Source organism: Sorex fumeus, unplaced genomic scaffold, assembly GCF_029834395.1.
Source record: "Sorex fumeus unplaced genomic scaffold, SorFum_2.1 ptg000131l, whole genome shotgun sequence".
Lineage (NCBI taxonomy): Eukaryota > Metazoa > Chordata > Mammalia > Eulipotyphla > Soricidae > Sorex > Sorex fumeus.
Window position 1 is genome coordinate 18,029,649 of NW_026606188.1, and position 23,926 is coordinate 18,053,574.

At 43.1% G+C, this 23,926-nt stretch overlaps 1 protein-coding gene across 7 annotated transcripts in view; it reads left to right on the forward strand.

Moving 5' to 3' along the window:
- APC (APC regulator of WNT signaling pathway) overlaps positions 1 to 23,926 on the forward strand; it is a 150,581-nt gene that overhangs the window by 110,356 nt on the left and 16,299 nt on the right. For 4 of the 7 annotated variants that reach the window (XM_056139043.1, XM_056139046.1, XM_056139044.1 and 1 more), the window contains 7 exons: positions 332 to 430; positions 3,570 to 3,948; positions 6,442 to 6,537; positions 8,054 to 8,107; positions 11,758 to 11,897; positions 13,005 to 13,082; positions 13,317 to 13,433. In XM_056139043.1, coding sequence (XP_055995018.1) covers positions 332 to 430; positions 3,570 to 3,948; positions 6,442 to 6,537; positions 8,054 to 8,107; positions 11,758 to 11,897; positions 13,005 to 13,082; positions 13,317 to 13,433 — 963 coding nt within the window. The remainder of the gene's footprint in view (positions 1 to 331; positions 431 to 3,569; positions 3,949 to 6,441; positions 6,538 to 8,053; positions 8,108 to 11,757; positions 11,898 to 13,004; positions 13,083 to 13,316; positions 13,434 to 23,926) is intronic. The other 3 variants (XM_056139048.1, XM_056139045.1, XM_056139049.1) reach the window with 3 other exon arrangements.

Here is a 23,926-nt window from a genome sequence, read left to right on the forward strand (position 1 = left end):
AATATGGTGGAGAACTAAGCAGATACGATGGTCCTGAAGGAGTGCGTTCAGGGAAGCACTGAGCATACCTCAGTCCGTCATCTGTACTTCCCTGAGCTCTACTTGGGATTAAATGCTGCTCAGGTTTCTCCAGCATCTGCTTCCTTCTGCACTGTGCTTTGTCTCTGGTACAAATCTCTTCTGTTTTCTCTAAAATCTACTTGCCAAGCTGTTCACACATTCAGTGGTATTTACCCTTAAAAACGCAGTGTATTTGGAGCATCTATGCACGAAACTCCCTCTGTTCACCTGTAATCTAAGTCACTCTCTTTATCCTTTGCTTGACTTCTAGGGTCCAGCTGCACGAGTGGATCCCGAAACAGCCAGTGTGTTAAGTTCCAGCAGTACACACTCTGCCCCTCGAAGGCTGACCAGCCACTTGGGAACCAAGGTGACAAATTTATGAACCAGGGCTACTAATCTATGAAGATACTGCTAAAACTGTATTTGCTCTTCTCTGAAATTTGGTTTTCAAAATCTCTTCAAAGAATTAACACGTAATATAAAGAAAAATAGGTCAAGAGACAATGAAGGTTATAAAAATATCAGACACGCTTTTTGATTCTTTGTTAGTTGTACCCACTTTTCTGCAAATGCCCTGAGCTGGAGTGATAGCACAGCCAGTAGGGCATTTGCCTTGCACATGGTCAACCTCACCAACCCAGGTTCGATTCCTTCACCCCTCTCAGAGAGCCCGGAAAGCTACCGAGAGTATCTCGCCCACACGGCAAAGCCTGGCAAGCTACCTGTGACATATTCCATATGCCAAACACAGTAACAATTCTCACAATGGAGACGTAACTGGGCCCTCTCGAGCAAATCGATGAACAATAGGAGGACAGTGCTACAGTGCCCTGAGTTCAGCCAGGAGCAGTTACCTGCTGCTTCCATGCTCCCCGCCGCACCACGGATTGGCTCTGCTTCCCTGCAGAGTCCGAGCACTCTGCCTCCCAAGAGTCATTGCACTATGCATGATGCTCTTGGGAAGCAGACTGCTTTTTTGTCTCCTTTTTGTTTTGTTTTTGTTAGTTTTGGAACTATACTGCGCAGTGCTTAGGAATCACCCCTGACAGGGCTCAGGGACCATATGTGTTGCCAGGAATCAAACCTGGGACAGCCGCGTGCAAGGCGAGTGCCCTACTGCTGGACTGTCCCTCTGGGCACTGTTTTATGTCTTTTTCACAATACCTGGCACATAAGTGTTTAATAAATATTTTAGTGAATAGAAAATTATTAGTTGGAGGTTATCTAATGATTAAGGAATCCTCCTGGGGTATCTCAAAAGTATCAAATACTTTAGGATTTAGGAATAATAGGCTCGAAAGGAAAGTAATTTTATTTGTTTTGTTTCATTTTATTTTGGTGGGGGTAACACCAAAACGGTGTTTAGGTATTACTCCTGGCTCTGCACTCAGAAGTCTCTCCTGGCAGTGCTCGGGCAACTATATGGAATATCTGGGATCTAACCTGGCTTGATGGTGTGCAAGGCCAGCACCCTCCCTGCTATACTATTGCTCCTGCACCCGTTATTGCTGTTTTAAAGTCAGATGCTTTAATATAGTGATGGAAATGAAATTCTAATATTATTAAATAATGTATTTTCACATTTTATTTTACATATACTTTTTACTACACTGGGGGCTGGAGCGATAGCACAGCGGGTAGGGCGTTCGCCTTACAAGCGGCCAACATGGCCGACCCGAGTTCGATTCCTCCGCCCCTCTCAGAGAGCCTGGCAAGCTGCTGAGAGTATTGGATATGCCAGACACAGTAACAACAAAGTCTCCAATGGAGATGTTACTGGGCCTGCTCGAGCAAAATATACTTTTTACATCATATTCTACAAACTTTTCAAGTTTGATATAATGGTTTTCAGAAAAAGCACTCTAGAAAGAGTATTGATATAGGAAATGAATTTTAGATTCTCTGTTCAATTTTTGTTAACCTGGGACAGTGGCTCCATTGCTGCTCCCAAGGGTCCTGATTGCTGGGTCTTACAGGAATCCTGTGTACATTATTCTCACCTGCTTGAAAAGCCTTCCAGGGATTCTGTACCTCTCTTGAGAATAACAGAAGCAAAATAAGGTCCAGGCAGCTATTATATAATTTAGTTGGAACACAACCCCCAAATTTATAAGGAAAATCTCTGACATTCAACAGTATTATTGAAAATTGGCACCTTGAATGTTATTTCCATTTGAAGTGATTTATTCATGACAATATTAAAACTACTTTATTTTGAATGCCAAATACTAATATAACAGTACTGAAGAATATAAAGATTATTTCATTTAGTCTTCACAGAGCAAATCCTTGTAGGTAAATTTCTTTATTATACAGGAAGGAATGTAGCTAGAGCGATAGCACAGCAGGTAGGGCTTTTGCCTTGCATGCACCCAATCCAGGTTCAATCCCCAGCATCCCATATGGTCCCCCGAGCACCACCAGGGGTAATTCCTGAGTGCACAGCCAGTAGTAACCCCTGTGCATTGCCAGGTACAACCCAAAAAAACAGAAAAATTCCTTCATTTTACAACTGAGAAAAGTAGCACTTGTGGATGTCACACATCACATAGAAGTGATGGAGCCAGAGTTTGAAAAGACATTTATCCAGACTATATCCAGACTTTTTAAACTTTCAAACCTGGGACTGATTTCTTATGTATGTATTTATATACCTGGAATAGTTTCTCAGCCTCAATTTGGTGGACTGCATGGGAGGATGTTTCCAGCATCCCCAGACTTCCTCCACAGGAAGCCACAGCACTCCTGCCACAGGTGTGGTCACCAGAACTCTCCAGAACATGCCAGAAGTGTCCACGGTGTGGGGAGCAAATAATGCCCAATTAAAAACCACTGATTCACAAAGATGATATGGTTTTCATGAAGTAGCTTCTGACTTCGAAATGAAACAGTATAATGTGTTCACGTAGCTCCTTAGAATTTACTGTCGAAAAGAAGTCCATGCTTACCAATTACTTTCCCCAGATTAGAATAAGTGCCCTAGCTCTACATTCCTATTTTTCAGTAGGAGGGTTGGGGAGGGTGTTTGTCTTCCTGGTCTTTTTAAAATGGCAAAACATGTATAGGAAAGAGATCATAGCATTTTAGGTTTTGTAGTCTGATGAAGGTTAGTGAACCTTGAGAACTTAGTAAATAATTGTTTAAAATCTTATTGGTTATAGTTACAGATTTTAAAAGTATTAGTAAAATTTTACAATATATGAAGAACTTCAGTAAATTTCATTCTTCACTGAACATTCATTATGATCAAAAGATGAACGATAGAGTAGTATGTAAAAAAAAATAAGTATGTAAAAATGTACTTTCTCTTTGTCATTATGTACTACCACTACTACAGTCTAATCAGTAACTAGTTTAGGCATTTTGAAATATGCTCGTTATTTCATCCAGGAGTTTCCTTGTATTTTTTTTAAATGAGTTATAACAGATATCCATTCATCACTTCATTGGTACTGGTTTTAGATATCAAAGTCATAATTTTCTTTCTAAACTCATTTGGCCCACAGGTGGAAATGGTGTATTCATTGTTGTCAATGCTTGGTACTCATGATAAGGATGACATGTCGCGAACTTTGCTAGCTATGTCCAGCTCCCAAGACAGCTGTATATCCATGCGGCAGTCTGGCTGTCTCCCTCTGCTCATCCAGCTCTTACATGGCAATGACAAAGACTCTGTGTTGTTGGGAAGTGCCCGGGGCAGTAAAGAGGCCAGGGCCAGGGCCAGCGCAGCACTCCACAACATCATCCACTCACAGCCTGACGACAAGCGAGGCAGGCGTGAAATCCGAGTCCTTCATCTTTTGGAACAGATACGAGCGTACTGTGAAACCTGTTGGGAGTGGCAGGAAGCTCATGAACAAGGCATGGACCAGGACAAAAATCCAAGTATGTTCCCTATAGAGTATATCCTAGTGCATGTTACAGAGCAAATGTAAAGGAGTTTTTAAAAGCAATCTTTTTAATTAGTATCTGTCTTTATGAATCCAAGGGGAAATATATTAGCCATCACACTGCTAACACACTCTTAACTTTTTATATTTTCCTAGAAGAAATTATCAAAGAGATATCTTAACCGCAGTAAGTCAGCAAAAAAGAGCAGGAAATGCAGAGAAACTTAAGAGTCCAATAGTTCTGAAAGACTTGGAGCTCTTCATTGTCCATCTCTCCAGTTCTGTAAATTAAGCTGCAGAGTATCTGTACATAATATGTTCTTTCAACTCTTAGTAATCAAGCCGTAATTTTTCACATTTGCCTCTTGTTGAGCTATTATAACTATTTTGGTATTTAATCTTCACAATAACCTCGTGTATTCCTCATTGTTGCAAGTAATTATGCTCTGATTGCCAGAGATGCAAGTCTTAAATAGCTAAAATTGCTACTCTAAGTAAACCAGCCTGGATACTTAAAATTTTAGTCAGATTTTAAATCAACCTTTAGTTGTGAAGGTTATTATGAAGATTAAGTGGGAAGGGAAGGTAATTTGCATTTTACAGCTCATGAAATGGTCTCAGAGAGCTCAGAGATTTGCCTTTAGCCTTGTAGTAAGAGGTAGTATTGGGAGCACATCTTGTGTCACAATCCAGCACTCTACCACTGCTCCATCCTGGGCAGGGCAGTGGATCTCAGCTGTCAAGGTGACCAACCACACAGGTCTTTGCTCACAGAGACCCGGGACTTCAGGACCAGGGAACATGGGAACTAGGACCCCGGACACATAACAAACTTCCTTCCTTTAACAAGAACCAAAGATTAAGTATGTAAGATAAAACCAGCTTTTCATCTGAACACGTGTGCACACACGCGCGCATGCATGCACACACACACACACACACATACACACAGCTATTCTACCAGTTGTTGATTTTAGAGCTGTTGATTTTGGAGCTGAAGGTGAGAACATACCTATGAAGCTTTAAAAGGTTCTTTTTACCTTAGATATAAAAGTGTGGATAGCAAAATCTAATTTTTTTTTTTTTTTAGAAAAAAACAAGAGCATAGCTGTCTATTCTCGGGCTAAAAGTAGTGCTTAACTGTCCTTGGTGCTCCGTAATGTGTGATTCCTTGTACTTTGCTCTTCATTTCTGTTCTTGAAAAGTTTAATAGAATAAGTCAGCATTATTTCTGAATAATAGACTTGCTTAAAAAATTCATTTTTAAATATAGGCTTTGAAACTTTGTGTATAGTACTTAATGTTGAGGTTTTTCTTTGGACACCTTTAAATTTTTATTTTCTCTAATATCTTCTGTGCAGTTAACTTTTATTGCTAGGTTTCTTCTAGATTTCTCTGCTACATTTGTTCACGTACTTTTAACCCATTCTCATTATTTAAATAGGAATTCCAAGCAAAATTAGTTTTATTCTAAAATATTTTCGTTTTTATGTAGTTATTTGTGTTACAACATGAACTTATAAGAGACTTACTCTGACAGGGCAGTGAGTGGTAAGCATTTTGTGAACCCCCTCTTCATTATGTATAGGTTTATTAACAAAGCCCTATACCCTTTCTGAATTGGATAGTTTGAACAAATCAGCCAATTTCTGTTGCTGCATGTAGCTAGAATGCACTTGGGGACATGTTACTAGGCCACAGCGCACTGCTGTGTGTGTGGTGCTCTGTTTGGATGGGGTGGTTTGGAGGCCACAGCCAGGAGTGCTCAAGGTGACCAGGCTGTGCTGGGCATGATGCAGTGCCAGGGGTTTCTGGGGCTCCAACCTTCTGCCCCCTCCCTGCCGCAGCACTCTGTGCTGACTAGTACAGGAGAAACAGCCCATGTGCCTGTCCTGCTAGTGTAGGAGAAAAGCCTGTGTGTGCCTGTCCTGCTGGTTTAGGAGAAACAGCCCGTGTGTGCCCGTCTTGCTACTATAGGAGAAACAACCCATGTGTGTCTGTCCTGCTAGTGTAGGAGAAACAGCCTGTGTGCCTGTCCTGCTATTGTAGGAGAAACAGCCCGTGTGTACCAGTCCTGCTAGTGTAGGAGAAACAGCCTGTGTGCTTGCACTGTTAGTGTAGGAAAAACAGCCTGTGTGCTTGTCCTGCTAGTGTAGGAGAAACCGCCCATGTGTGCCTGTCCTGCTAGTGTAAGAGAAATAGTCTGTGTGTGCCTGTCCTGCTAGTGTAGGCGAAACTGCCCATGTGTGCCTGTCCTGCTAGTGTAAGAGAAACAGTCTGTGTGTGCCTGTCCTGCTAGTGTAGGAGAAACCGCCCATGTGTGCCCGTCCTATTAGTGTAGGAGAAACCGCCCGTGTGTGCCCGTCCTATTAGTGTAGGAGAAACAGCCCATATGTGCCTGTCCTGCTAGTATAGGAGAAACCACCCATGTGTGCCCATTCTGTTAGTGTAGGAGAAATAGCCCGTGTGTATCTTTTCTCTTTTCCAGTGCCTGTTCCTGTTGAGCACCAGATCTGCCCTGCTGTGTGTGTTCTTATGAAACTTTCATTTGATGAAGAACATAGACATGCAATGAATGAACTTGGTAAGACATGTATTTTCTTAATGCCACAGAATACTGAAGATTTGTCTTTGTTAATGAATTACGATAGAAGACCAGGATTTCCATTACCAGTGCCGTCCTCATTGTATCAAATTCTGCTCTGGTTTTCAGAGATAACATAGGTCTTAAATGGCTGAGACATCTACTCTAAATAAACCAGCCTGGGTTCTTAAAATTTTAGTCAAAAATTGGAATGTCATTAAATAGGTCACTCCTTGCTTCTGCTGTCCACGTATCTGCCCTGTATGCAGTTGAGCAGGCACATCATTTGAGTTATTCTGAAGTGAGAAACTGTCATTGTTGTTGAATTCTCACCTTCTGTGTTTGTCAGTGCCTCCTGGATTTTCATGAAAAGCACAGATGATCTCTGAAAGTGGTCAGTATAGAAAAATAGAGTGCTCTAATTTCAGTAAAAAACTTTTCATAATTGGAGCTGAAAGGATTATACAGTATAGTGGGTAGGGTTTTGCCTTGCACACAGCTCACCTGAGTTCAATCCCCAGCATCCCATATGGTTCCCTGAGCACCCCCACAAGGGAATCCCTGAGCACAGGACAGAAGTGTCAGGTGCAGCCCAGAAAGAATATATATTATTCTTTATATATATATAAATATATATATCATTATATATATTTATATATATATATATAATTAGTCTCAGGAGACTGACTCCTTTGCTCTTGCTACCCTCTAAAGCAGTGTTTTTCAGCCTTTACCAATCAAGGCCTCCTTCCAGCGAGTTTCCTTCCTGCAGCCTTTGTCCTGCTGTCTCGCCCTCTAGTCCCATGCCATGTCCTCATTCCGTGATTTCCACCTGGAGAACCAAGCCCCGACTGACCCCTGCTCTATACATAGATAACCTGCATGTAGACTTCCGCTGCTTCACATAATACTTTTTCTTTGGCTTCTAGGTTCATGCACGTGTTTTTAGAAAACCCATTGCCCTGGATCTCTGTAGTCGCGGCCCTGCAGGCATGCACTTCGAGTTCTCAGCTTGGTGCCGCTGTGCCCCTGCTCTCTGGGCTGTTTGCATTCCATCCCATCCTGCTCCCAGTTTGATTCTGGCCACTCTCATTGTGGTTATGCATTATTTACCTTAAGAGTGACAGTTACGAGATTCTTCCTAACAGATGCCAGCAAGCCAAGAACGAGGCACTGCCCTGGTTTCGGGCCGGCTTTCCTGCCCTGCTTCTCCCTAGGACGTACATCTGCCCCTGCTCTCCTTTCCCTGCCTCTGAAGGAATCAAATATGTTATCTGTTGACTTCCCTCCTCAATATAATATTTATAAAATTCTCGGTTTGGGTGATTTTTTAACACTAGTAATAATGGGAAAGGGATACAAATAATAAGCAGAAAAACCACTTTCCAGCTGCTGCACAGCTGGTTTCCTGTGTGAGCCCTCGTGCCTCGGTGGGCTGTAGAGCAGGCTGACACACGGGTCATCTGAATCACCATGCGAACCCTAGACTCAGTCTGTGTTCCTCTTCCTTCTTCAGGCAGGAAGGCTCCCCGGGGCATCCCACCACAGGAGCTAGGGCAGGGCCTTCCAGGTGAGGAGAGGAGGGGGCCTCGGGGGTGTGACCGTGGGGAGAGCCGCCAGGGTGACCGGCTGCTTACACTAGGCCTCCCAGTTTGCACTGAAACCAAGAAGGATCAAGGTGTGTGGACTGAGGACTGAGGCTAAGATAGCACGGGAGGAAAAGGGGAAATTCTGCGCTCAAGGAGACATCGGGGTTGTCTTTTTGTGCCGTCAGTATTATGGGGTTTAGGCTTTAATGTGTGCACGATGCAATGCTCATTACTTCCCAGCTTTGTCCCAGGAGTTGTGCTGGGCACACACTGTAAACCTGAAGACACTGGCCTAAGGAGCCTGTGGGTTATTTGCTTAGAACAGAAATGTTTGTCATACTATTAAGACACTCCAGCCTGACAGACTTTGTGAAGTGAACAGAGAAACCCAGGAAACATATTTAATACATGGCACAGACGACCTGATGAGCAGCAAGTGTTGTACAGTACCCATCTAGAGAGAACTAGTGCTGGACCCTGATACTTAGGCATTTCACAGTAATGTTGGCTGTTTACAAACAGTAGAAGAGAAATAATACTACTTTTAAAATTGTCATCTCTTTGTTACCTATTTTTGATGAGTCTAAGTTAAGGATACTGTTGAAATTTATATACATAGTTGGTCCTCTTTACCTACAAGTATATGAGACACCATATTGGATATTTGGTCCAGTTTGAAAATAGACTTCTATTTTTTGCTAAAAAACACCAATAAAAATGTGGAAGGACATGCTTATCGCCTTTGTATTCCCTTAAAACATCCCAGTTTTTCCTAGGAAACCTATTTTTTATTCTCAGTCATGAATTTACATCATATATTTATGGATTCAAAATCATCTGCGTCACAGACATTTAGAGGGGTGGGGGGGGCTATACTGGGGTTTTTGGTGGTGAAAAATGAGTACTGGTGAAGGGAAAGGTGTTTGATCATTGTATGACCAAGACTTAAACCTGAAAGCTTAGTAACTTTTCCCACAGTGATTCAATAAATAAATATAAAAAGAAAAAAATTAAGGTGGAGTTCATACCCAATTCAATCAGCTAATCAGTGGCTGAATAAATAGCAGTACTCCTACAAAAAAAACCCATATGTTTATGGATTCTTGAAACTGAGCCATAGTACAGCAGGGAAGGCGCTTTTCTTGCACGCAGCCGAGCCAGCTTCAGTCTCCAGCATCCCATAGGATCTCCCAAGCACTGCCAAGGTAATTCCTGAGTGTGGAGCTAGAAGTAAACCCTCAGTATTGCCAGGTATCACCCCTGGCAAGCAAACACAAGAACATCTCTTTATAGTCATATCTCCTATAATTTTAGTATGTGAACTATATATTATTAACCTTAAAATTTAGCAAAATAATTTTACTTCCCTGCACTCATATCCAACTTCTATATCATATCCATATCATATCCAAATTTTATTTAAAGTTCTATATTCATTAGTCATGCCCATCAATAGTTTTGATATTTACTATATCTTTCTTTAATCTTGCTTGAAAATCAAGTCCTAAAATTCCGGGGTTTAATCATAGAAGAAAACTCAATTCTTTATGATCATTTAGTGCCTTGTGTAGAGCTTCTTGAGATCACTCTTTTCTGAAGAAAGTCTCAGAGGTGGGGTCCGGTATGAAGCCCAGTGTCGGACACCTGCTTTGCAGTCCCTGCACATATGCACAGATGTGCACACACATACAGCAGGCTGCAGCCACAAGCCTGCTGTGTTTTACTGGGGAACTGATAGGTTGCTTACCAAGGATCAATGTATTGGTAATGTCATCAGTGCACACAGCTATTCCTGTGTTTATTTTCTGGGGCTTAAAACTCATATTTCTGGGGCTGGAGCAATAACACAGCTCGTGAGGCGTTTGCCCTTGCACGCACCCAGTTCAGATTTGATGCTCTGCATCCCATATGGTCCCTTGAGCACCACCAGGAGTAGTTCCTGAGCACAAAGCCAGGAGTCAGCCCTGAGTGTCCCAGGGTGTGGCCAAAGCAAAAACATAACTCCCCAAGCCTCATTTTTTCTCCTGTCTTCTTTTGAATTTCACCCAAGTTGTAAATGGTGCAGTGAGCTGAGCTGTGTCCTGAGCTGCCAGGCTCTCGGGCTTTGCCCCCGCCTTCTCTTCCAGCCTCACATTCGTGTCTCAGTCCAGGTACATGATCAAGCTACCCTTCTGACTTCTCGATCAGTTTTACACGTTTTAATCCAGTTGACAACAAATAAATTTATCTCTTGTGTTCCCAAATTTCCTTCCTTCCAGGGTTTCTTAGTGCTGTTCCCATCCAGCAGCTTAGAAGTCATCTCCAACAATCCATGCCCCTCCATCCGGTGGCCAAAGGCCTTATTCCTGCCTCTTAGTCTGTCTCAGATCCCTGCCTTTGTCTTCATTCCCTATCCAGGCCACCATCTCCTATGTTCTTGGGACTTAAATCCCATTTGTCTCAACACTTCCAGTTGGGGCCCACTCTTCTTGACGCTTTAGCAGTTCATTTAGAACACATCTAATTCCTTCCCCTGCCTAAGCTTGTTGGTGGAGTGCATACAGTTGCTGTGATCTGCCCCTGCCTTTTCATTGTTGCCCCATCTCTGACTATATGTTGTTCGAAGCTTCTTGAGATCACTTCTTTCTAAAGAAAGTTTCAAAGATGGGGCCTGGGACAAAGCTCAGTGCTTAGACACCTGCTTTGTTCGGTAAGTCCCAGAGCCCTGGCTCTGCCTAACATGCTTCTTCACTGTGGGCCCCCCTTTAGATATTCATTCGCCTTTAAGTGTCAGTTTAAAAATCATTTTTTTGTCCTTTTCCGACACTTGTCACCACTATCGTAAAGACGTGACTTGTATTATGTTTGTTGGCTGTATATTTTCCACCGTTGTGGTTGGAGAAAATATCTAACCCAGTGCTCAATGTTATGGGGGAGAAAGACTAAATCTTAGTATAGTGATGTTGCAACAGTGTAAGACATGGTAAAAATATATAAATAAGTAGTTTTAGATAATTTAGAAATAAATTTACCAATGCTTTTTCTTTAAAATAAAAGCTTTGCTTTGTGCACAATTTCAATGAGAATCTTCAGTATTACAAAGGATTATTATTTAGCAGATTAAAAAGTATTGCCCCTCAGCTGTGACAATGAACATAGTAAAAAAGATTTTTTTCCTGCATATATTCAGGAACACTAGCATTAAAAATTTCTTTATCATTGATACAGTGATAGTGTGTGTGCTATTAAATAGCAGTAATAGACCCTAATGCTCATTTCTGGGGCTGGAGCAATAACACAGCTCGTGAGGCGTTTGCCCTTGCATGCACCCAGTTCAGATTTGATGCTCTGCATCCCATATGGTCCCTTGAGCACCACCAGGAGTAGTTCCTGAGCACAAAGCCAGGAGTCAGCCCTGAGTGTCCCAGGGTGTGAGTAAACAGGGGATTGGAGGGTGAAGATACCACAGAACGTGGAATATATAGGTCACACAAAAGTCCTTTGTGACAATTTTGTTGTTCATAATTCTAGAGAAAAATTTAAACCATGCATTCCCTTTCTTGGAGATATTTTTCTCTGATTCTGTTATAGGCCTAGTAGCAATTTGCTTTATTTTAAATTGTCTTTTTCCTCTTGCCCTTTTTAAATGTAGGGGGACTGCAGGCCATTGCAGAATTATTGCAAGTGGACTGTGAGATGTACGGGCTCACTAGTGATCACTACAGTATTACATTAAGACGATATGCTGGAATGGCTTTGACAAACTTGACTTTTGGAGATGTAGCCAACAAGGTATGTTTCATAAGATGCACTTCTGTTCATCTGTGTGTGTGTGGATTTGGTTATGGACATTCCTGACAGGGCTGGAGCCTAGGCCACTATGACTATGCCCAATGGTACTCAGGAGCCAGGGGGCCCAGACCCAGGCATGTGCCCTCCTGCCAAGCCGTACCCTCAGCCCATAAAGCCCAGTTATTGGAGGGGTGGGGTTGATTTGAGGGCTACATCCAGCGATGCTCAGGGGTTATCCTGGCTCTTCACTCAGGAATTACTCCTGGTGGCGCTCATGGGGACTATATAGGGGCACCAGCGATCAAATCCTGAGTGGGGTGTGTGCAAAGGCAAGCATCCTACCCACTGTGCTCTCTAGCCCAAGACCCATTTCTTAAGATAATACTGGTTATGGGTTAGTTTTTTGTCTGTAATACAAACTATTTTTAACCAATTTTCTTTTTGTTACTCTTTTTTTTTTTTAAACACAATCTCTGATCCACATTCCAATATAGATCCTTACTGATTTGGTTACCTTAGGTCTAAACACTAGTCAAAGAATATTTTGGGGGGGAAACACCAGTGTATTTATGTAGTCACATTTAATGAAGGCAAAACTCCGGGCTGGAGCAATAGCACACCAGGTAGAACGTAGCCTTGCACGCAGCCAAACTGGGTTCGATTTCCAGCATCCCATATGGTCCACTGAGCACCGCTAGGGTTAATTTCTGAGCGCAGAACCAGGAGTAACCTCTGTGCATTGCTGGGTATGATCCAAAAAGCAAAAATGAATAAATAAACAAAAGAGGTCACAAATCAAAAAATTTCTTTAAAAGACAAAATGAAAGCAAAACTCTGGAAATGCTGAGAACCAATGCAAGTGTTACATCCATATAAGAGGCCTTAAGACCCTGTGTTTATCACTTGTTTCTACTTAATCATCTTATTTTTCCATTTGGCCAAGAGATGGGCAGCTAGTAAGGCCTGAGGAGTATACTTGTCTTTCATTGATGTAATTGGATTTGAGATACTTTATGGACAGAACACTAGAGTCCAGATGTTCATTGGAACAACATCTGAAGCCCCTGGGTTGGTTGTCTGGCTGACGCTTCCATGTCTAATCTCTAGGCAACACTCTGCTCTATGAAAGGCTGCATGAGAGCCCTGGTAGCCCAGCTGAAGTCGGACAGTGAGGACCTGCAGCAGGTACTGCTTGGAGCTCCGGCTTTCCTTGTGCTGTGCTTAGTGTGTGCATCTGTGTGTCAGTTACAGTAATACCAGAGTAAAGGAGAAGGATTAATTGTAAGAATTCCTTTGTTACTTCATGTAGGAAATTCTTTATCAATATATATGTGTTCCCGCCTCGAGCATTAAAAACAAGACAGCAGGTGTTTTAAATTCCCCTATATGTAAATCATTGTGAAATTGTTTCATTTGCAGGTTATTGCAAGTGTTCTGAGGAATCTGTCTTGGCGAGCAGATGTGAATAGTAAAAAGACACTACGTGAAGTTGGGAGTGTGAGAGCATTGATGGAATGTGCTCTGGAGGTTAAAAAGGTACCTTTGGAGCAGATGCACGGAACTGCCATGGGGCCGTGGGATTGGTATGACTCTCGTCCCCAGAGCCTGGTCTGTGGACCAACTGTTTTCCCTGTTCTTCTCACAAGAGTCAGCAGCAAAGCTGTTCAGCCAGTTTATCACCAGAAAGCATCCTGAAGTCTTTCACACTCTTTCTGAAGTCTTTCAGATATATTTATTATGTTTATACACCACTTACAGGAACTTACACCACTGCCAAATAGTTTATGACTTTATTTTTTTGCTTAAGGACCCCAACATTCTACAGACTGCTCAAAGCCTAGAGAGCTAAATTAAGGAATACCCTGCTGCAAAGCATAGAAGGAGCTCCTCTGAACAGAAAAACGTGCGTGTGACCGTACGAGGAAAAAGCCATTTTTAAAGATCATTTCTCATTTAATTCATGTTTATATTTTTATGAAAGAAAAACATTTCAGCAGAAGCTCAGTCTTGCAAAAACTAACCCATCAGATGGTTAGGTGCTCAGCTCTGGTTTGGGTTAGCTGTATTCAAGTTTGTTCTTTTTCTCCATTCAAGGCAGCTATCTGTATGAAACTCTGTTAGGTGGGCTTCTCCCTCTTTCGGCCAGGTGTGCCACTCCTCGAGTTTCGTGGAACCCTCACCCCACTCTGGTCCCAGCTGGCGTCCTCCCACCCCTCCCTCTGTCACACGGTCCAGCCTGTCCTTGGCCTGCACCCCAAGTACTCCAATTCACAGAACTGTTAGTCATCGGGTAGGAGGACCCTAAAAAACCTATTAGTCTATTAATCGCTTGTTGTTTATGTCTGTTAGGTATGGAGAAAAGGCTTTTCATGTTTGGATTCATCTATAAGAAGCCCCAAAATTTCCAAATAGAAGAATCTTTGCTGGCCCTCTTCTTCCCTTCGGTGGTTCCCTTTCCCTGAGCCCATCCCCCTCCAGTTCATGCCAGCCTCCCAGTTTCACTTCTCACACCGGCTTGTCTTCTAGATCAGACTTCTTGGCACTATCTTCTCCTGTGCCTGTCTTCAGTGCTGGCCGAGGGGCCCCACAGGAAGGCCCCTGAAGCCTGGGAGGTTGGGAGCCTCTCAGCAGTGCTCCTCCTGCCACCTCCTCCTCTGCTTCTCCCTCTCTTCGTCCTCACCTCTAGTGAGTGCAGCCCTGAGACCTACTCGGTTCTCTGCGCGGCTTCTGCCTCCTGCCCTCAGTCTCCCTTCTGCAGCAGTTGCCCTGGAGCTCACCCATCTAAATCCTCACTGTTCTCTCTGCACATCCCACCTCGACATCTTTCCCAGGGTCCTGAAGCTGAGCCCATCCTTCTCGCTTCTGATGGTGAAGGTGTTGCGGCTCTGCCACCCATTTTGTGGAGCAGCATCTGCGCCTGCTCCCAGACTGTTGAACTCAGTTCATTCTACATTGGTGAGCTGTTAATGACTAAGGCCCAGAATATTCACTGTGAATTTCAGAGCGTTTGTCCCCTCACCATTTCCCAGTGTTGTCCTTGTTCCCTCTCTCAAGCCTTTCCTCATTTCACTTACCCTCCCAGGAATGCTCATCTTCTCTTTGCTCTACACCTACAGCTCATCTCTTCTACAGAGCTACTCTTTTGCATAAACTTTCTTACTGAGTTAAATTCAAGCAGCCATGATCATTCCTTAGAGCCAAGATTGCTCATCTTAACTGACCTACAGCCGCTTTTCAGAAAGAAACGACTCAGCACTCTGTTGGGCCTTCCTGTTTTTGTTTGTTTGTTTTTGGTTTGGGGGCCATACCCAGCCATGGCTTACTTCTGGTTCTACACTCAGGGGCTACTCTTGGTGGAGCTCAGGAGGGCCTCTGGGGTGCTGTGATGGAACCCAGATCAGCCTCATGCAAGGCAAGCCCCTCACACACTGTACTGTTTTCCGAGCAACCGAAGGCACCTCCAGCTAGTTGTGCCCAGGCTACCGCCACCCAGCACCCTCCGGGAAAGGGAAGAATCACCCGTATGGAGAAGCACTGCTGTAGAGCACTCTTTCGTGCTTCCCCTCCCCCCCAAAAAAAACAGTTGTCACCACCCTCAAAGCAGGCTTCCAGCTTACTTTTGTATCAACTAGAATGAATGCTTCTAGTTGTGATGGAATAGATTTCTTTTCTTTTTTTTTTTTTATAAAGTAGTTCACAATGTTTGATTACATTTAATATTCAAACATCAGTTCCACCACCATTACACCTCCCCACCACCATATTTCGAATGTTTCCATGCTGAACCCCAATCCCTGCCCCAAATCAGAACCAAGATAATATATTTTGTATTGCATGTTATGAAAAACCACTGAAAATGCTACAAAAAATTATCCATAGAGGAAAGAGTAAAGAAGGTTATATTTCACCCAGGGGCCATTAAGCCCTTCTGTAAGAGATCACTAACATGTTGTTAAAGGTTGAGCCTTGTAAAAAATAATACTTCCCTCTAAGATTGGTTGCCTTAAAAAATAAATTTCCCTGTAAGATTGGTTGCCTCCTACTATGAACCCCATCAAATGTGGTGTGGTATCCTTGGAGTAAGGGTACGGTGTGTGGTATGAAGTGTCTTGACCACGAAGTCCAGGAATAGATTTACTCATGGGTGAGCTCGACCCTATCATGTGGAGAGCCTTGACCATGGCGGTGGTTGAGTTCTGGAGGTTTTTGGCTGCTGGGGCTGGGTCCCTTGGGGCGAGGCAGGCTCTCACCCGCCCCCACCCCCTCCAGGGTGCCCGAGTAAAACAGCCAGCCTGGCACGGGATCTGGTGGCTTGGTTATGGCAGGCGTCATGTTATGCTCCCATCCAGGAGAGAAGGACACGTGATCTGGATGATAGCCGCTGACGAGATTGCCTGGCACCAGCGAGAGGTGGCTTATGGGTCTGAGTGCTAAGTTTCCGGAGACGGGGATACAGGCAAAGGATTTCTGTTCCCAGTCCCAATGAACCCAGAGTTCTCAGTCACAAAGTCCCGCGTACCCAAGTTTTCCAGTGATTCATTCATGGGTGAGCTCTGCCCGAGCCTGTGGAGAGCAGCCTTGAGCATGGCAGCGGTTGAGTTCTGGGATGGAATAGATTTCTTTTTTTTTTTTTTAATTATTATTTTTAGTGAAACACCATGAGGTACAGTTGTAGATTTACAATTTTTTGTGCTTGGGTTTCGATTATACAATGATCAAATACCCATCCCTCCACCAGTGTCCATTTTCCACCACCGTGGATAATATCCCTCCCACCCCCATCCCTCCCATCTCACCCTGCCTCTGTGGCAGGGCAATCCCTTTTGTTCTCTCTATTCTTTTGGGTGTTGTGGTCTGCAAAAGAGGCTTTGAGTGGCAAACATGTTCAGTCCATAGTCTACTTTCAACATGCATCTCCCCTCCTGGGAGGATCCTCCAAACACCCTTTATTTGGTGCTCCCTTCTCTATCTGAGCTGCCCTTTCCCCTAGAATGCCCAGCTGGCCTCTAAGCTATGGAGTAATCCTCCTGGTGTTGATCTCAGCTATTCTTGGGTATTAATCTCATATTTTGTTTCTTTATATTCCCCAGATGAATGCAATCTTTCTATGTCTATCCCTCTGTTTCTGACTCATTTTGCTTAGCATGATACTTTCCATGTTGTACCACTTGTATGTAAATTTCATGACTTCATCTTTTCTAACAGCTACATAGTACTCCATTGTGTAGATGTACCAAAGTTTCTTTAACCAGTCATCTGTTCTTGGGCATTCAGGTTTCTTCCAGTTTCTGGCTATTGTAAAGAGTGCTGCACTGAACAAACAAGTGCAGATATCACCTCGACTATACATTTTTGCCTCTCTGGGATATATTCCCAGGAGTGGTATTGCTGGGTCAAATGGGAGCTCAATTTCTAATTTTTTGAGAATCGTCCCTACTGTTTTCCAGAAAGGCTGAACCAGTCGACATTCCCACCAACAGTGAAAGAGTGTCCCTTTCTCGCCACATCCACGCCAGCATCGGTTGCTTTTGTTCTTTTGGATGTGGGCCAGTCTCTGAGGTGTGAGATGGTATCTCATTGTGGTTTTGAGCTGCATCTCCCTGATAATTAACGATGTAGAGCATATTCTCATGTGCTTTTTTGCCATTTGGATTGCTTCTTTGAGAAAGTTTCTGTTCATTTCATTGCCCCATTTTTTGATGGGGTTGGATGTTTTCTTCTTGTGGAGTTCAACCAGTATTTTGTATATCCTTGATATGGGATGGAATAGATTTCTAATGGACATTTGCTCCCTGGTTGAGTTTTAGTAAGAAGAATGACTGAGAACATGATCATAGCAAGTTCTGGCCATATTATCTTTAATTCCACATTCAGAGTGTTTTTGTAGGAATTTTAATTTGATTCCGTGGTATTGTTTATCAGAGAGTTCTGGGGTTTTTTGTTTGTTTTTCTTTTGGCTGAATTAAGAGGAGAGAAAGGATGGGAAAGCCATGCAGGGAAGCCCATAGGTGTTGGAGGGTCTCCTGAAGAAATTTTGGGAGAGGGCCAGAAGCCCTTCCTTGGGGGAAGATGGATGGGGGAGTTTCTGTGATGTTCCAAGAATGTGGGAGAGTGTGCTGAGAGGATTCCTTCTGGATTCCGAACCTGGCAAGCTTGGGTCATCAGGCACCATTCAGGCTCACCTCCCCCTCCCCCTCCTCTCCCCCCCCTCCACCGGACAACTTCTATCCTGGTAGTTTTCTTGGGACCATATCCCCATCTCAAACTACCTGTACCCCTTTGTCCCTATCACCCCCCCCCCCCCTTTCAGCAGGAGGCTCCAACAGCAGCAGGGGGATGGGGGAAGAAACCATCAGATGCTTCCTTCTAAAAGTGGGTGAGGTTTCAGTGCACAGGTGGAGCCTGTGAAAGGGTTTGTCTGTGGGCCCTTTGAGGAAGGCAGATGGAATGTTCAGTCTGGGCTAGCCAATCAGCATGCAGGCTACATAGTCGCTGGAGCTCAGAGTGCTGCATGGCATGGAAGTCTTTGAGGTCTAGCTTCATTTAATTACTGGAACCTTGTGACCACTGAAGCTGAAGGTTCTCTAAACTAGCTACTGAGCCTATGAAGAAATTGAAATTCTTAGTCTAAATTTCTTATTGGCAAAAAATTAAATACAGGGCCAGAGCAGTAGTACTGTGGGGAGGGCATTTGTTTTGCATGCAGCCCACCCAGGTGCTATTCCCAGCACCTCATCAGTTCCCTCAGTGCAGAGCCAGAAGTATACCTGAGCACCACCGGGTGTAGACCCCACCCCCCAAAAAAATAGAGAAAGGAAAAAGGAAATGCTTTCTAACACCTGAAATTCTTTTTCTCTCTTTTTTTTCTTTCTCTCTTTCTTTTTTCCTTTTTTTCTTTTTTGGTTTGGTTTTTGGGCCACATGTAGTAGTGGTCAGGGGTTACACCTGACTCTGCACTCAGGAATCACTCCTGGGGGGCTCTGAGGACCATATGGGATGCTGGGGATGAAATCCAGTTGGCCACATGAAAGGCAAATGCCCTACCCATTAAACTATTTCTCTAACCCCACAACACCTGAAATTCATTTTTTTTCTATTTTTCCCACCCTTTTTATTGATTCACTGTAAGGTACAGTAACAACATTCATATTTGACCTTCAGTCATATAATCATCAAATACCCATCCCTTCACCAGTGCACATTTTCCACCACCAAAATCCCCAGTATTCGCCCCACCCCCAATTCCACACATACCTCTGCCTGAGTGACAGATAGTTTGCACAATACTCTCTTTCTCTACTTTAGTTACCTTCGATATTTTGAGCCCAATCCCGTCACCACTCATACCTGCCAAAAATGCAATGCTGGACAGTGTGTTTTGTGTTGCTTGTTATGGATACAATATAATGTCGTGCGACTGCAAGAGCGGCCACATATTCTAGGAATTCTAAAATTTTAATAATTAGGGTCTGGAGCGATGATGGCCGCAGCAAGTTGCCCAGGTCCCAGATTCGTGTGTGTGTCTCTGGATCATGGCCGTGTGGGAACTTAAGTAGACGGTGGCCGTATGTGGGCATCATCTCAGAGTTCCATTGGGGCAGGATGCGGGGGCTGGGGGGTGGAGGACCTACTCCTCCCCTGTCCCATAAGGCCTGGCATTTCCCGCCACTGATGCCCATACCTGGAGCTTTTCCCGCCACTGATGCCCATACCTGGAGCTTTTCCCGCCACTGATGCCCATACCTGGAGCTTTTCCCTGAGTTCTAGAAGATGGTAGCCACCGGGATTTCTAGGGGGCAGAAAGAAGATGGCACCTGCCCCCATCTGGAGTGGCCCTGTGAAAGTGGCCTATTGCAAAGTCCAGAGCCATCTCTGCAGCAAGTTGCTCAGGTCTGAGATTCATTTGTGTGTCCCACCTGAAATTCTTGAACTTCAGAACCTGTACTGTTTAGAAAGAGCTGAGGAACTGGCGCTCTAAAGCTTAAGTGAGATCAATGAGCTCTACAAAATAGCTTCAGGAGTGTTTTTCAGGGTTAAACCAATTTGTTAGAAGTTACGGTGTTTTAAAAATAGAGGTATAGTTTCAGCAATATTTGTGCCTCTACAACTTTATCAAAGTTAAAGGATTTTGAGTTTATATAAATTGACAGATTAAATGTTTTCTTTCACTGTACCTACAGTTTACTGAGAACTGAAGACTTCTTTGTCTCTATATACACATTCATTTTGCTTCTACATAAAATTAAAATATCTGCCCCCAAGGTACTTAAGGGTTGAGAAAATTGTGGTAAATAGAAACTGGTTCTAAATGTAATAATTCAGTTTAAAACAAGGTTTCTAGAGTTAGATCTTGGTGTTTTGTTTTAGCTTCATTTTGGATTTTTCCCCCTAAATTTTATTTTACTAAAGCACCATGAGTTACAATCCTTTTTTAATTATCCAAATTAAAAGCATTCATTATCTAAACAGAAACAACCAGTGCAGTCTTGCAAGTATTGGACAGGCTTGGAGGTAAAAGTTATTTATACTAATAATTTCCAGAGTAGATTGAGAAAAAGAAAAAACAAAATGTTAAAAAAATTACCTAGAAATATTTGGCCTGTTAGGCTTTTGACAACTTTTTTTTTTTTAATCTGGATTAACTGGGTTAAGACTCTACCCAAATAACTGTAGCCACCAGTATTAGGGGAGTTTTAAGAAGAAAGTCAACTTCTACCCTAATGGACTACTTATTTTGTTTTTTAACTCATTTTTACTTGGGGGACTGTGTGTTTTCAAAAGGTCTGGCGGTGCTCTTATCTCTCCTTTTGCCCGCGTTCGTTGGTCTCATGTCGCTTCCCCCACCCCAGGGAGGTTGATGGAGATGGGCAGGTGAAGGAAGGAACCGAGGCTGGTCGGTATCAATTGTAGTTTATTCCAATCTTCACTCTCACCTGACTCTGCCCTCTGGAGCCCAAGCTCCCAAGCCCAAACCATGCCTCAGCCTCAGCCTTCTTTTGTCCTGCTCTCTCGAGCCCAAACCCCCTCCGAGCTTCCACTCTTAGTTTATATAGCAATCACATAGAGTGGTGACACAAAGGTGGGTTGAACATTAACAAATCATTAACAAATCAGCAAAGAGAGGTAAGACCACTCCTCGAGGAGATTAACTCAAGGATAGAATCTAAAGAGTTTATTCCAGATTACTAGGAGATCTGCTTAAGTGTGGGATCCCAACAAGGGTGTGTTCTTTCCTCAGCTAGTAATCTACTTAAATAGTTGTAGTAAATCTACTTCCAATATTTCTAGCAATGTCATTGTGTATGAGCACAGAAAGAGATAGAAACTTAGTTTGTTTCTTCCTGAGAACATCTCACTATATATTCTGCAGTCAGGCCAGGTTAGTCTTCCTAGGCCCAGCAGGGTCCTAGTCTCGTCGTTACTTACTTTTGGATCATGACAGCATTTGTCCATGTTCATGCCCTCAACTTATAGTTGAGTATTGTGGTGCGTTGGCCTGGCCCATTTCGATGCCAGGATAGTTCACAGCTTACCCTGGGTCCATTCAGTCCCTCGTTGAGACCCTGCTTTTGGGGTGCTAGGAACTAAGGGCAACTGAGTCAAGAAAGCAGATGTGCAGGAGTAAATATTATTCGGAGTCAATCAACTCCCAAGTTACAGAGCATAATATTAACTGTCTTCCTGTGTTCATACAGAAAGGACATTGCTTTAAGGTAAACTATGCAAAAGACATAATTTACAAGTTCAGTGTCCTTAGAAGGATCTGATTTTACAGGCTAACATAATCTGATTAGGGAGAAAAGGTGATTAACTGGCTGGGGAGGAGAATACAGAGAAGAGTTTACAGATAAAAAGAGGAATGGGAGTGACTCCAGAGCACTGTGACAGGTGTAACCCGGTAAACCTAAGCTCCCTGTGGCAAGGGAGAAAGGACAAACCAATGTTATCCTACAGGGGACTCTTTCGGATTTGAATTTTTTCTAATATGCTCTCTTCTCAGGAAATTTTGTGGTTACTTCTTCGAGTGAAAGGTAGATTATGTGTGTTTGCTAGACAGCTATATTGTACAGTTGCTTTGCATCTTTCCTTTTTTACTCCTGCAGTATTTTCTTTCCACTACAGTATTTACAGAGTTGGGAGTATTTAACTGCTATTATGTTACTGTTTTATAATGTTTTCTTATTCTAGTATAAACTCTTTTAAGATAGCGTCCTAGCCACATAAAGTTTATAAAGGTTTTTGGTTTAATACTGTACTCTCTTGTTTCCTGTATAGTGTATAGTGACTTAAGTGACTTAAGTTCACTGACTTAAGTTCCATTTGGTGTATTATGAACATTTTTCTTTCTTTTTTTTAAAATTTTAATTACTGAAACACCATGAGGTACATTTGTAAACTTACAAATTTTTGTGCTTGGGTTTCAGTTATACAATGATCGAGTACCCATCCCTCCACAAGTGCCCATTCTCCACCACCAATGATCCCAATATCCCTCCCACCCCCTTAACCCCCCCATCCCACCCCACCCCTGTGGCAGTGCATTCCCTTTTGTTTTCTCTCTCCTTTTGGGTGGTGTGGTTTGCAAAAGAGGCATTGAGTGGCAGTCATGTTCGGTCTATAGTCTACTTTCAACATGCATCTCCCATCCTGGGAGGATTCTCCCAATACTCTTTATTTGGTGCTCCCTTCTCTGAGATGCTTTTTTTCCCTAGGATGTGCAGCTGGCCTCCAAGCCATGGAGTAAACCTCCTTGTATTTATCTCGGCTATTCTTGGGTGTTAGTCCCCTGTTTTTTTTCTTTATGATCCCCTATGAATGCAGTCTTTCTATGTCTGTTCCTCTCTTTCTGACTCATTTCACTTAGCTTGATACTTTCCATGTAGTACCACTTGTATGTAAATTTCATGACTTCATCTTTTCTAACAGCTACATAGTACTCCATTGTGTAAATGTACCAAAGTTTCTTTAACCAGTCATCTGTTCTCAGGCACTCAGGTGTTTTCCAGATTCTGGCTATTGTAAACAGTGCTGCAATGAACAAACAAAGGCAGATGTCACTTCGACTATACTTTTTTGCCTCTCTGGGATATATTCCCAGGAGCGGTATTGCTAGGTCAAATGGGAGCTCAATTTCTAATTTTTTGAGATTCGTCCATACTGTTTTCCAAAAGGGCTGAACCAGCCGGCATTCCCACCAGCAGTGAAAGGAGGTTCTCGCCACATCTGCGCAAATACTGGTTGCTTTTGTTCTTTTGGATGTGGGCCAGTCTCTGTGGTGTGAAATGATATCTTATTGTTGTTTTGATCTGCATCTCCCTGATGATTAATGATGTGGAGAATTTTCTCATGTGCCTTTTAGCCATTCGGATTTCTTCTTTGGGAAAGTTTCTGTTCATTTCATCACCCCATTTTTTTATGGGGTTGGGTGTTTTCTTTTTGTGGAGTTCATCCAGTACCTTGTATATCCTTGATATCAACCCCTTGTCAGATGTGTATTCAGCCAATATCCTTTCCCATTCTGTAGACTGTCTTTGTATTTTGGTCACTGTTTCTTTTGAGGTGCAGAAGCTTCTTAGTTTAAGATAGTCCCAGTTGTCCATCTCTGTTTTCAGTTGCTTGGCCAGTGGCGTGACATCTTTGAAGATACCATTAGCTTCAATATCATGGAGGGTTTTGCCAACTTTGTCTTTGATGAACTTTATGGATTCTGGTCTGATGTTGAGGTCTTTAATCCATTTTGATATTACTTTTGTACATGGCGTTAGGCAGAGAGCTGAGCCCACTTTTTTGCATGTAGCCGTCCAGTTTTGCCAGCACAATTTGTTAAAGAGGCTTTCCCTGCTCCTCTTCACTTTCCTTGCCCCCTTATTGAAGATTAGATGATCATATGGTTGGTGGGAGATGTCAGTATATTCAACCCTGTTCCATTGGTCTACAGCTCTGCCTTTGTTCCAGTACCATGCTGTTTTAATTATTACTGCTTTGTAATAGAGTTTGAAGTTAGGGAGGTTGATTCCTCCCATTTTCTT